The 12,762-nt window shown below is 38.2% G+C and overlaps 1 protein-coding gene across 1 annotated transcript in view; it reads left to right on the forward strand.

Annotated features, from left to right (window-relative positions):
• Positions 1 to 11,157, forward strand: part of myo9b (myosin IXb) — a 34,422-nt gene extending 23,265 nt beyond the window's left edge. The window contains exons 23-41 of the mRNA XM_084731539.1: positions 336 to 677; positions 784 to 865; positions 1,102 to 1,299; positions 2,522 to 2,631; positions 2,754 to 2,833; positions 3,291 to 3,475; positions 4,714 to 4,821; positions 5,004 to 5,174; positions 5,267 to 5,308; positions 5,409 to 5,520; positions 6,348 to 6,421; positions 6,533 to 6,725; positions 7,146 to 7,274; positions 7,792 to 7,897; positions 8,045 to 8,176; positions 8,378 to 8,501; positions 8,799 to 8,899; positions 9,006 to 9,130; positions 9,980 to 11,157. Of these exons, the coding sequence (XP_084587665.1) occupies positions 336 to 677; positions 784 to 865; positions 1,102 to 1,299; positions 2,522 to 2,631; positions 2,754 to 2,833; positions 3,291 to 3,475; positions 4,714 to 4,821; positions 5,004 to 5,174; positions 5,267 to 5,308; positions 5,409 to 5,520; positions 6,348 to 6,421; positions 6,533 to 6,725; positions 7,146 to 7,274; positions 7,792 to 7,897; positions 8,045 to 8,176; positions 8,378 to 8,501; positions 8,799 to 8,899; positions 9,006 to 9,130; positions 9,980 to 10,254 (2,689 nt within the window). The 3' untranslated portion in view covers positions 10,255 to 11,157. The remainder of the gene's footprint in view (positions 1 to 335; positions 678 to 783; positions 866 to 1,101; positions 1,300 to 2,521; positions 2,632 to 2,753; positions 2,834 to 3,290; positions 3,476 to 4,713; positions 4,822 to 5,003; positions 5,175 to 5,266; positions 5,309 to 5,408; positions 5,521 to 6,347; positions 6,422 to 6,532; positions 6,726 to 7,145; positions 7,275 to 7,791; positions 7,898 to 8,044; positions 8,177 to 8,377; positions 8,502 to 8,798; positions 8,900 to 9,005; positions 9,131 to 9,979) is intronic.
• Positions 11,158 to 12,762: the final 1,605 nt, after the last annotated feature.

A 12,762-nucleotide genomic window follows, 5' to 3' on the forward strand; every position in this document is an offset into this window, starting at 1 on the left:
AAGGACCCTTAAATTTTGTTATAAAGAATTGTGATCAAGATATATGCTGAGCAGGACATTCTACTGTTGAAAAACATACCTGCCAGTGCTCTCTGGTGGCCAAATATTATATAGCATAAACATTTCTTGTCACTTACGGGCTGACATACATGAAGTGTATTTCTGCGATAAGCTATAATGGCTTGATATTAGCCGAGGTTTTATCCCGTAGTTTAATTACTGTATGTTCTTTTAAGGTAAAATTCTAATCAATACAGATGACAAACCATCAGCATTTATGTTCTGTGGACAGATTCTGTGATGTCAGCCTGATTTTTTTGGTTCTTATGTAACAGTGTGTCAAAAAAGGAGTTAAGAAGGCAGCACAAGGTGGAGCTCAGCCCTAGCAGGACCCAGCAGTCTGACCCAGTCAATGGCCAGTCCGCACAGAGGGACCGGAGCAAGGAGAAGCGAGAGGGCAGAGGATCCCCTCCCCCTCTCAACAGACCCCTCTCCCTCCCACTGGACCCTAAAGTTGTCAGTGATGATCGTGCCACCAGCCCCTCAAAGAGCCCGCTTCAGCGCTACAAAGATATGGGGGACATCAAAAAGAAGGCCGAGAGGTGGAAGGAAAGAAAGAGCGATGATTCAAGTCCAGAAGTGCGGCGACGACGAGACAATAAGAGAGATGATGTTAAGTAAGAATCCTAAACTCATAAAAAAAACTCTACTTTATCAACTTAACCAAGGTCACTCAAAATGGTCAAGGTCATAGCTCTGTTCTTATTTCCAAATTTAACACAGGCTCAAAGCGAAGTCCATGTCTGTTGATGAACTGTCCAAGATCAGCTCCTCAGGCTCTGATAGCTCACCCTCTACCAATGAGGTAAACTTTGTCTGTTTGTTATTACACAATCTAGAACACTTTCATCGAACCATTCTTCTTTTTGCCTCTCATATAGTGGTTATTAATCTTCTGTGCAACAGTAAATATTAGGATTGGAAAAAAACATTGTAGTTATGTATGTTGTAAGCTGACAAACACATGAATAGAGGCTCCTTACACATGAATCAACGAAGGCCTCCCAGTCTGTGCCTCATCAACTTTCCTGGCCCAATTAGGTCAGGGTACGTTTCCGCAAGCAGCCCAAACGCAAGCGCCGCTTAGCCTACGCCCGCAGCGGTTTGATGATTAACTTTGGGGGCTCCAAGGAGAGCGAGTACTGGAGTTTTCCACTGCCTCCCATCAGCCCCCACATGCACGGCCTGAAGAGCTCGGCCAGTAGTGTGGACGTCCGGGCCCTCAAGTCCCAGGTCAAGGTACTGACCTAAGAGACCTTATGACTGACTGCGGCTCTCTTCTGCATGCAGGTCTTGCATGTGTATGTCCCATATGTACTGAAGGTTACATTTCTCTGGGACTTATTATTGTCTGCCCTGCAGCCCAGAACAATAAAAAAAAATGAGCTGTTCCTTCTGAAAAATAAGTATTTTCAAAGCTCATTTTTTATCTTTTTTGACTCTTCGCCCAAACAAGCCACCTGTACATTTCAGACTCAGTACAGATTATTGTGAATTGTTTCTATGTGATAGTTTTTTTGGTCACTTTAATATTATGGCAGGGACTGTAATTCATATTACTTTAACTTATTGCTTAATTTCCGTTCATTTTGATTTTGTTTTGAAGTACAAATATGGTCAATAGTCTTTATTTATTTGTATTTATTAAGTCATGAGTATGACCTGACTGATACTGGATTTTTCAGATTTTTACCTAATAAAGATATTAGGGAGTAAAAACATTCCAATATCAATATATCAGGCAATATTTCAATGACCCCTCAAATGTATTGTGTATATACAGTATACATATACATATGCACACACACACACTCATACATATAAACCTGAATTAAGAAAATGGATGAAATGATCAAATGTACATTAAATGCTGTCTATACAAAAAAAATAATCCAAACAATCTGCATTATGTTCTGTCAAAATCCTATCAGCACATATCAGTTAGCATAACGCTGATACCGATAAAGACCAATACAGCTTGATCACATTTATCTTTTTTTGACAACTTATGTTGACAAAGATTGTTATACTTAAAAAAAAGAAAGAAATCGTTTGAAATAAATTTTAAAAATGGTCAGCAGAGCCAATCATATCTTATAACGAATGTCTAATGATAGGAATAAGATTAAACGTGCAAATTAAATCTCAGTTGCATGCATAAATGTTCATAACACACTGACACGTTATTGCTCGTGCTAATGAAAGCAAAAAAGGTCGATGTTCAGTTGGTGGCAGGAGAAACAGGAGCTTGCATGACGCGTAAAAATGGTGAAGGACGACTGTGCTGATGTCTTTTTTACTATGTTGTCACTGTATGTGGTCTGGTCCTGGCGGTGGGGGAGCTGTGGTGCAGCTGCTGCAGGGGACATGGTGGGGAAGGAGCACTGACTCTGTCTACTGAACTGTTTGTTCGCAAGTTTTATACTTTGACTCAGAGCATGTGCATGTTTTGATACAGAAGCAGATAGCAGCAGAACCTGATGGCTCGAGGTACAGTCTTCCAGCGAGTAGCACCAGTGATGACTCGGGACATCAGGAATCCAACCCATCACAACTCACAACCCCTGAGAGGTAAATCTAAGGAAATAGTTTTTGAGTTTTCCGAGCCAAGGTTGATGTTTTTAACTTAACTTAATACTTAACATATGTGATAAGTTGAGGCATGTTATTGATACAGACTGTCTTTTCTACAGGGCTTGGTTTCTCAGTAAATTCCTGAAAAAGCGACCACATAAAAATTCCCCGAACAGCTACTCTCCATCAGATAAAGCAGGTAAACAAAAGTTTTCAAAAATCTATTCCCCACGGCAGCCATTTTAATGTATTTATTTGTATAATGCTGATATTTTAAATATGCACAAACAGTTCATTTATCTACTGTAATATAAGCAAAATGTGGATGACTTAGGGGCAAGAAAAAAGGACAGAATGACAATATACACACCTGTATGTAGGTAAATGAAAAGTGGAGGTCACAGCTCACCATCATACATCACTGGTTAAACCCCTTCTCTCTTTACTGCCATCTGGAGGCTCTTTTCAGATCAGCAACAGGAATAAAATGTTTTCATAACATGTATATATTATTTTGGGGGATGTTGAGGAGGCTCTACTGAATATAGAAAGATTAAATAGATTAATTTTTATGACATCACCAGTAGATAGTAGTGTTAAAACTTTTAATTGTCATGTCAGACTAATATTGCCACATCTCCCTCGTCTGATTGCAGTCACCTTGTCCAACTACACCCCACATCCCTACCAAATGCCAAACCAGGACAGCGGGAGGGTCAAAAGAAACCCGACCATTCGAATCAGCCGGGCCACACGGGTCATGCAGTGGAACGTGTCTCTGGACCGTGAGATCACTGACCCCAAAGAGCTGCGAAACCTGGACGAATTCCTCGGCAATCAGGTGAGATCATCACCTGAGGCCGGGAAGCTGAAGTACAGCCTGCTGACTCTGGTTTTATTTACTGTTAAAAAATCTTGACACACATACAGCTCTGACTTGTTTGTACTGTAGTGGTGTTAGATATGGCAGCATAGTTCTTTTTACTTAAAGCCATCTTCATAATTATATTTTTTAACATAAACCTGCATACATTTTTGAAAATGTTATTTTGAAAGAAAAAACAACTTGTTCCCTTTTTTCAGTTCAGTGCCACACTGAACTCTGAATTCACTGATGTGATTGTAATGAACACTGACTGACCATAAAAAAAAACAGCTCAACTTAAAACCTCTGTAAACCCAAATCCACTATTGTCTTTTAGTCATGCAATTGGGGGTCTTATGTACATAATAGTAAGTATATAAAAAGTATTAGAAATCACATTTAATCCAAATTCAAACTATTGTCATCTAAGTTTTTGTACACTTTCGTATTTTGGATTTGAATTGGGCAGGGGGGCTCAAGAATTATTATGGAAATTCTGCAATTAATTCCACAAACAAATCATAAAGAAATTATGTCAATTGCTATGTGGGTGCAACAAACCTTCTCTGCTCCTGCTGCTGCACCTGCTCTCTGAGACTGAGCCAACTCAACAATGGGGAACTGAGGTCGTAATATCACTCCTTTAATGCAAACAGTGAAACTGTAACCTTTCATTCAATTAAGCTGCTTTATTTTATGAGTTTAGTGAAGGCGGGCCATTTTTGACCCAGAGGACAAGGGGAGTATACGGAATGTGAAAACTACATGAGGGTTAAACCCATATTGATTCTGTCCAGGTTAAATCACTCAAATCAGTCTTAAAATCAAAAATTAAAATCAGTCAGCTGTTAAACTTTATCTAGTCTATTTTGCCATTTGGAGTTTCATAGTGGAATAGATGTGGTTTTTTTTAACCAAGACAGAAATTGTTTTATTATTATTGTCCAATCTCCTATGGTTCTTTAGCATTTCAGAAACAAACTAAAGCAACCTGTACAGGATGGACAATAGATATTTCATGTATTTTTTCAGATAAGCCCGTATTCCTGGGGCTCAGTAGCTGAAAGGTTACAGCACATACCAAATAACTGTTCCCCAATTGATTCCAGCTGGGAATCTTTGTTGCATGTCACACCCATATCTCCCTCTGTCCTATAACGGCAAAAAAAATCATGTGCTCTGCTTGATCATGGTATCCTCAACTTTGTCCTCAGGTGAATGAGCTGCGAACTAGAATAAAAGAGTTGTCACCAACAGAGAACGTCTTCCTCACAGCCACCATGCAGTTCAGAGAGACCATCAAAGGCATGTACTCTGTCCAGGTCAGTCCAACATCTTCCTCTGTACAATATAAAGTTTAATCTAGTAGGAAGAAAGTAGGGAGAAGGTCTTATAAACCTTTTACTAGCACATCTCTACAATTTTTATGATCATTGTCGGAATGATTTATACATGTTCACAGTAGCCACTAAATGTACTTTTCATTCTAATTTGTGGTTAACAGAAGCCCCGAATTGGCTACAAAGATCTGATGAAGGGCTACCACAACAAAGTGAACACACTAGCTGGGTCCAAGAAGAAAGCAGAAGTCTCATTGGTGGTCAACTTGTTTCAGTCAGTGCTGGACGGCTTTATTAGGGGCCAGATAAAACGAGTGGAGTCTGAGCCAACCAAGGTAAGTTTGAGAATTTCAGCCAATCATCAGTCTCTAAATTATCATATTTATCTAGTATCACTTGACTCACTTAAGTCTCTTGCTTTTCTCAGGCCACCAAGACAGCAAAAAAGAGGAGGAAAAAGGACAAATGTGTAAGTTGAATGTCGTTACCTGCTTTGTTGAGTTTTTCTTCACCATTATACATTCGGGAAGATCATCCTGATGATTTGTCTGTCCATCTTTTCTCTGCAGCCTGATAGTCCTCTGGACCACCTGTTCAGCACATACCAGGTGAACATTATGCAGTCGTGTGACTTGTGTGGCTCCTACATCTGGGGAATGGAGAAAGCCTACATGTGCAGTGGTGAGTTTAAAGAGCTGCAAGACCATAAAATTTAACAGTATTTCAGAGAACCAGTGTGTACGATTTAGATGGATTTATTGGCAGAATATGTCAGAAGGTGGATTTGATATTTAGAAGTATGTTTTCATAAGTGTACAGTCAGAATCATTGTTTTTCATCACCTATGAATGAGATGTGCATATCTACAGTGGGCCCATGTCCTCTTCCACAGAGGCCGCTATGTTGCGCCAGCATGTTTGTACTGTAGCCCATAACAGACAAAACAAAACTGAATCTAGAGAGGATCTTTTCATTTCTACATTTTAATGTTTTCAAGGTTTGAAAAATGCCTGGATTTTTGATGGAACTTCAAGTTGTTATTCCTTTCATAATAAATTGCTACCTGACTGACTAATTCACTTTTTAGATAAAGCAATGTGACACATTATGAAACATGAAACTCCCATGTATTTTTCTTTCATTTGTCACCGGTCTGTGGAATATCACACAACATAATTTTGGTTGATAATAGTCCACTAACATCTGCTTTAATGTGAAAAAGGAGTGAAATAATCATTTTGAGTTTATGTGATTTACCACAACTATAAGGTGCTGGAAAAGCTTGAGAATGCACCTTGAAGATTCTTGAAAAGTGCTTGAATTTGACTTTGGAAAAGTTGGAGGAACCCTGCCCCTAGAGACTTGGAAGGGGAGGGTGAGGCTAGTGATATTCAGTTTGTTGCAATGTGCAAGGTGACTGCTAGATGCCATTCAATCTTACACACTGGCACTTTAAATAAATACAAGAGGGACACAATTAAATTGAATTCTTTTATTTTTCATTTTAGCTTGCAAATTAATATGTCACAAGAAATGCTTGAGCAAAATCATCACCGACTGCTCAACGCGGTGTGCCCGGCAGGTAGGAACTAACATTTTAAATACTCTTACAAATACTACAGTGTGACTGAATAACTCCAGAAACATATGCATCATGTCTCACATGTACCCATCTTGTCTTTGCTTGTGATAGGATGACAGTTTACCAGGCTCCCTTCACTTCGGGGTGCAGGTGTGTGTCCTCACCAGTAAAGCAATCCCTGTGCCCAAAGTGGTGGAGTTGTTGCTGATGCATGTGGAGCTGAACGGTCTTTACACAGAGGGAATTTACCGCAAGTCAGGCTCAGCCTGTCGAGCAAGGGAGCTGCACCAGATTCTGGAGACCAGTAAGAAATTGTGAAAACCAGATGAAATATGAAATGCACCAAAACTTGTCTTAGGAACCCAACAAATCCAGTCACCTACAGTCTACCTGACAAGTTAGAGCTTCACATAACACCATGCTCTTGACATTATCAATTGGCATCACTGGTGTGGAGCAAAGAGAGCTACAGTCAGTGTAATTTTCTCCATATTCCATATTCTAAAGATAAAGGAAAATAATAACTTAAAACCTGTAACACATGATCATTTGTATGCTGTAATTTTAAGGAACTATAAACTTTACTTCTGTCATTATGATGAACCATTTCTGTTCTTCTCATCATTCTTTGTCACCCAAATGTAAAGACTGAAAAACAATCTCAAATGCTAATAATATTAATAATTTCAAATGTTTTGGCTGCATTGTGTTCTGTCTTCATCAGATCCTGAGGCAGCAATTTTAGACAACTACCCCATCCACACCATCACTGGTCTGGTTAAACGTTGGCTCAGAGAACTGCCGGACCCCCTCATGACCTTTTCCCTCTACAGTGACTTTCTGCATGCCGTGGGTAAGTAAATATTGATAGGTCTGATTAGCATGTATGCATTTTGTGTCTTTGTTTTTCATTTGTACAAGTACATTCCTAACAAATGACCTTGTTCAGAGTGTTAGAATGAGTGTTTTTGTTGTGTGGAGATATGGATCTGTTTAACAGTTAGGGGGGAAAATAGTAGCTGTTGTAACATTCTTCTACATTTAGGTGAGATGGCAGAAAGCCAGGAATTCACTTTACCTATTCACACACTGCAGGCTGAAACTAAATGTATTCATTAATGAAAGCCTACATATTTTTTTTTTAATTAGTCAATTTATCACATTGTCAATTACATGTCAGAAAATGCTGATAGACATGTCCATTACTGTTTGGTTGATGTAATGCCAAGATGACATCTTCACTTGTCAGTCCCAAAACTCAACCAAAATTCTAACTCTTTCAGTTCTGCTCATGATCTCCTAAATGATAAAAAATCCTGATATGGTTGTTTACTCTGAAGAGATCTCTATTGATGTTTGTTTATCCTCAGAGCTGCCAGAGAGAGCTGAGAGAATCAGGGCTGTATACCAAAAGGTTGATGAACTTCCTCCTGCTAATTACAACACATTAGAGCGGCTCGTCTTTCACCTTGTCAGGTAGGAAGATCTCTATTATTCCCTTCTATTTCTTCCATTCTCTTCTAACTTGTAATGCTTACGTCTTGTGTGTTGCCAAAACAAAATTAATTCCACTATATTCTGAAATGTGGCTTGCTAAGTACCCAGATCTGTGTGTCTTATTAGGGTTGCAAAGGAGGAAGAGAACAATAAGATGTCACCAAGCTCTCTTGCTATTGTGTTTGCCCCCTGCATCCTGCGTTCACCTGATGTTGATGACCCCTTCCTTGGTATGAAGGATGTCTCGAAGACTACAACGTGAGTCATGCTGCAAATTCCTGTAACCCTCCACTGTCTTCTAGAAGTTTTTATTTCACTAATTTATTTACTTATTCAAGCCAAAGTCAAAATTCTATATGTGTTCTTGTTAGATACACTGTATGTATTTCTAGAGATGAACAATTGTATGTGGCTTTTATTTTATGTGGATATATTCATCTTTGACCATGTTGTCTGCAGGTGTGTGGAGATCCTAATCACTGAGCAGTTGAGGCGCTACAATGACAAGATGCAGAACATCCAGGAGCTGGAATATGCAGAGGCCCTGGCTGTAAATCAGCTCAAACTGAGGAGACAAAACACGGTATTCAATTCATAGTCAAACACTTTCTTGATTATCTATATCTGCCAGCAGTTCTTGTTTAACTTCATATAAATCTGAGTAAAGTAGAAAGAAAGAGATAAATTAGCATCCTTCTTTAAAAACAAAAAAAAACTAACTTTTTTGCATCAAAATGACTCAATCATTGAACTACTGAGTAGATTTAAGTAATTGAGGAGTATCACTTTTTTTTTTTTTCAAAAAAAATTCAAAGGATTTGGAGCCATTGTGTCTTCATTTATCAGCTGACAGTCAACCACTCCTCTGATTCCCGTGCAGGTTGTTGAAAAGCCCTCAGAGTTGGATGTGCCAGAGCCAATACCTTCAGATGAAACAGAGAAGACTCTAATTGATAGGATCAAGTCCATCAAGCAAGAAAAGTGAGCTGAATTTTTTTTTTTTTTCCTTTTTTTTTTTTTGACACTTGCAACTAAATGCATTGTTTAAATTAATTTAAATAATAATGTCTTGTTTTGTTATTTTCAGGGTGGACTTGGCTTGTAGGTTACCAGACCTGGAGCAGGAGAACTCAGATGCTGACAACCTGGACTCATCGTCATCAATGAGCTCAGAGAGCTTAGAAGACCGCATGGGGAGCCTGGACTCGGAAGGTCAGTAGGGAGGTAAGGTACTTTCACCTTCCTCTGGGGTTTAAACATAAAGTTACACTGCCGATCATGCTGATCAAGACCCATTGTTCACAGGAGTTTACACTGTTAGCACAGGACTGCATTCTTCCCTTTGATGTTGATCCAATGATTAACAGCAGGGTTATGACAACTCACTGACACTTCTCTGCAGATACACACCGGAGAGACTCAAGTTACAGTTTAATGGCTGATCAGAAGTCAAAACACTGCTCAATGGTTTGGAAAACTTAGAGAGAGGATTCTAAAACTCACTGTGGTAACTATTTTATCATGAGGTAAACAGTATGAATATGTGGGTCACGTTAAAAAGTACTTCTCCAGGAATATTTGACTGGCCATCACATCATCTTGGGAGATGACACCACATCGTGGTCCAGCAAAGGGCTGGGTACCGAACTTTGATACTTTTATGGAACCAACAGAATTGATTCAATACTATCATGCACTGAAAAATGGCTTATCACCCAATATATGTAAGGAGTAAATCTCATTAGTGTCAGAGAGCCATTAAGCACACAGCATGTTTGTACCTTCAGTGAATATGGAATACTCTGTTTAGAGCATACTGACACCTTTAGACTTGTTTGAAGCATACTGAAACCCTGAGAAAGTAGTCCCAGTAGAGTAGATAACCATTGAAACTACTCCACATCCTCTTTAACTCTACAGACAATGTGGTATCCTATGCTTACCAGTTCCATAATTAAGCCACAATGCTTAACCAACACAGGAACTTGAGGTTGACAGTAGTGTGTGTGTCTTACAAGCTGATAGCAAATAGTTTTACAAGTCTGATGTTTCTATAACCAGGAAAGGTGACCATGCGATTGAAAACCAAGAAACCCGACTGCCCTCCAAAACCTCCTGACCTGGCGCAGAGAGTCAGAAGTTTGATGGCTCAGACAGATGAGCAGAGAGAGTTCACTCCAGGACAAAAAACAGATGTTACCAAATCCATGTGCTTCCTGCCTAGCCCAGACACCCCCCCCTCAAAGGACAAGTCCCTGATCACCGGCAAGAGTTTCAACGGGAGCTTTGATGACTTGGACATCCCTTACATCGATGAGGGGGAAGAAGAACCCTAACCACATCATAACGCTGCAAGTTGTAATAATTGGAATATTTTCGTTTGTTAATACAAGACTTGTGTTTTGTCAAAAAGGAACTGTGCACTTTGTTTTATAGACATTTCCATTTGTCAGTGCTGCTATGGAAACAAAGTGCTTTGAGAATCTATGTGTATTTAATGGGAGATTGTACGGACAGTCCCTTCAGGGCTCTTATGACAGATCTGGAGAAAGACTCAACTACAAGGACTAATCAGCCTCTTTATACCAGTACACTGTATGTGATTTTACACATATTTGAGAATTGTACAGAACACATTATGAAAGGTAGGTATTTTGGACCAGTTCTGTGAAGTTGTTTGACCAGCGGTGTCTCATATGTAGAGGAAAAACAGGACAACATGATGAGGAACAACTGGGGATACAAGAAACTTTACTAATGGACACTATTTTGAGCTTCACCACTGTCATACTAATGGGAGTTTATCATGTTTTATAGAAAAAAATATCTGAGTGCACCAGAACAGAGTGATTCTCTATTGTACAGAGTGACATTGTATTTTGATCTTTCATTGAGTGCTTTGTGTATCTGAAATGTTTACGTTTTGTTCTTCCACTTTTCATTTTCACCTGGTACAAAACTGCTGTGACTGACCACTGATTCAGTGTACCTGGAAAGGGAACAGTCATATCGCTGCCTTTTTTTAGACTGACTGAAAATACTTTCCCCTGTCACTTTTCTTTGTATTGCAAGGCAGTGCTGTTTTACCAAGTAAACATTTTGACTATACATGTAGGTTTTTTTAAAAATATGCATGCCTGTACATTTTATAAGGGGAAGGAATAATGCATATCGGTGTGAACATCCTCAGAGTCTGACTTTTGTCACCAACTGAAATAAACTGACCATTTTCAAATGTCTCCTGCTGTAATATAAAAGACTGCACTTGTAAAATGACTGTAAACGAGTGCAGCAACAAGTGTTTAACAGTATATGACAGAATGTAGTGAAATATTAGGTCAAAAAAAGAAACCTGGATAGGGGTGGGCAATCTGGCTATTTTAGATTGAGATCATTACCTAAGGCTTCCACAGGCTATTTTTCAGGTGAATCATGGACATTGCAGTATTTAATGTGCTCTTATTTGTGTTTCCAAACTTAATAAATGTGGACAAACCAATAGAAGTGATGTAGGCAACTATTAGACAGCTCATTGGATGCATTACTTCACATATTTCTTTCTTGGGTGCTTTGTAAACAATTCAGTTCAGTTGCCAATAATGTTTTTTTATGAATACGTTATCTTTTTGCTATGTGTTAATTGAACTTTTCAAAAACACAGGGCAGTGTACATGAGTAAACAGAACTGACTCTACAACTTCAAAATGAAATCACCATTTTCAAACCTATGTTGTATCTTTAGTGCAGTTTTGTGTTTTAATAGTGCAAATGGATAAATTCATAGGCTATTTCAAGTCAAAAGATTGCATTTTAGATTGTGGATCATGATTATGGATAGATAGATCATGAAATTATTTTTTTCGGCCAGATGGTTCACCCCAAAACCTAGACAAAAAGAAACGGCACCTGATAGTGAGAGCTTATGAAAGAGTGAAAGATTGTTTGAATAGATATCTGTCCATTATTTTATTTTATATTAAATGAGTATGTTAGGACTTTTAATGATGTATTACACTGGTTAAATTTTTTTCATACAACATTTTGATACAACAGTATGTATTTTATATATAATAACTAATTATAAAAATCTTGTATATCTGAAATCACAATGTGATTCACTGTGAGGTAACTGTACTAAAGAAGGTAAGTTCTAAAGAAGAAAAGAGATGCCCTTTTGTGTCAATGAGTTTGTGAATGAAAACTATAGCAGACCATTCTATTTAATGTGCACTGTGTAAACATATTCCAAACATATTTTAAATTTAACTTTCATTTCTTGTTAGAAAAAATCCCTAGTTTAATCTTTATTAAAATGCATTTCCCAAGTCCAAACTTCCCCTGCTTTTGCAATGATATGTTGTAAATTTCTTGCAGCTGCACACACTCATGGCATATTTCCAGCCCAAAAGGTTTCGTTTTGAATCATTTCCCGCCACATGCTTTTCTCAGGAATTTAAACATCGTGAGCACCATTTGTTGTTTCTGAAATGTGTTTCATGGACTCCAGTTTCTATAGTTCTTGATTATACTTTAAAATGACTGATAAAATTCTACCTCAGGTTTAATTTAATGGATATTTTCTGTTACTTTGATGATCTTTTAGGGGAAGCCTAATGTTAAATGGAGAGACAGCTTACCTATTTTAACAACTTTTCAGATATTTACTGTTATAACAGTAACAACATAAACAGAACTGTTATTTTGTTTCTGAAATGTATTTATTGAATTGAACCTAATACTAAACATATTCAAAAAGAAAACAGGCAAGGTTTTACAAATATATAAAAATAAATATAAAATAGAGCACAGGTATAAAAACATCACATTTACATACACGTCATATA

This window comes from Lutjanus erythropterus, chromosome 12 (assembly GCF_056507025.1).
Source record: "Lutjanus erythropterus isolate fLutEry1 chromosome 12, fLutEry1.hap2, whole genome shotgun sequence".
Classification (NCBI taxonomy): domain Eukaryota; kingdom Metazoa; phylum Chordata; class Actinopteri; order Lutjaniformes; family Lutjanidae; genus Lutjanus; species Lutjanus erythropterus.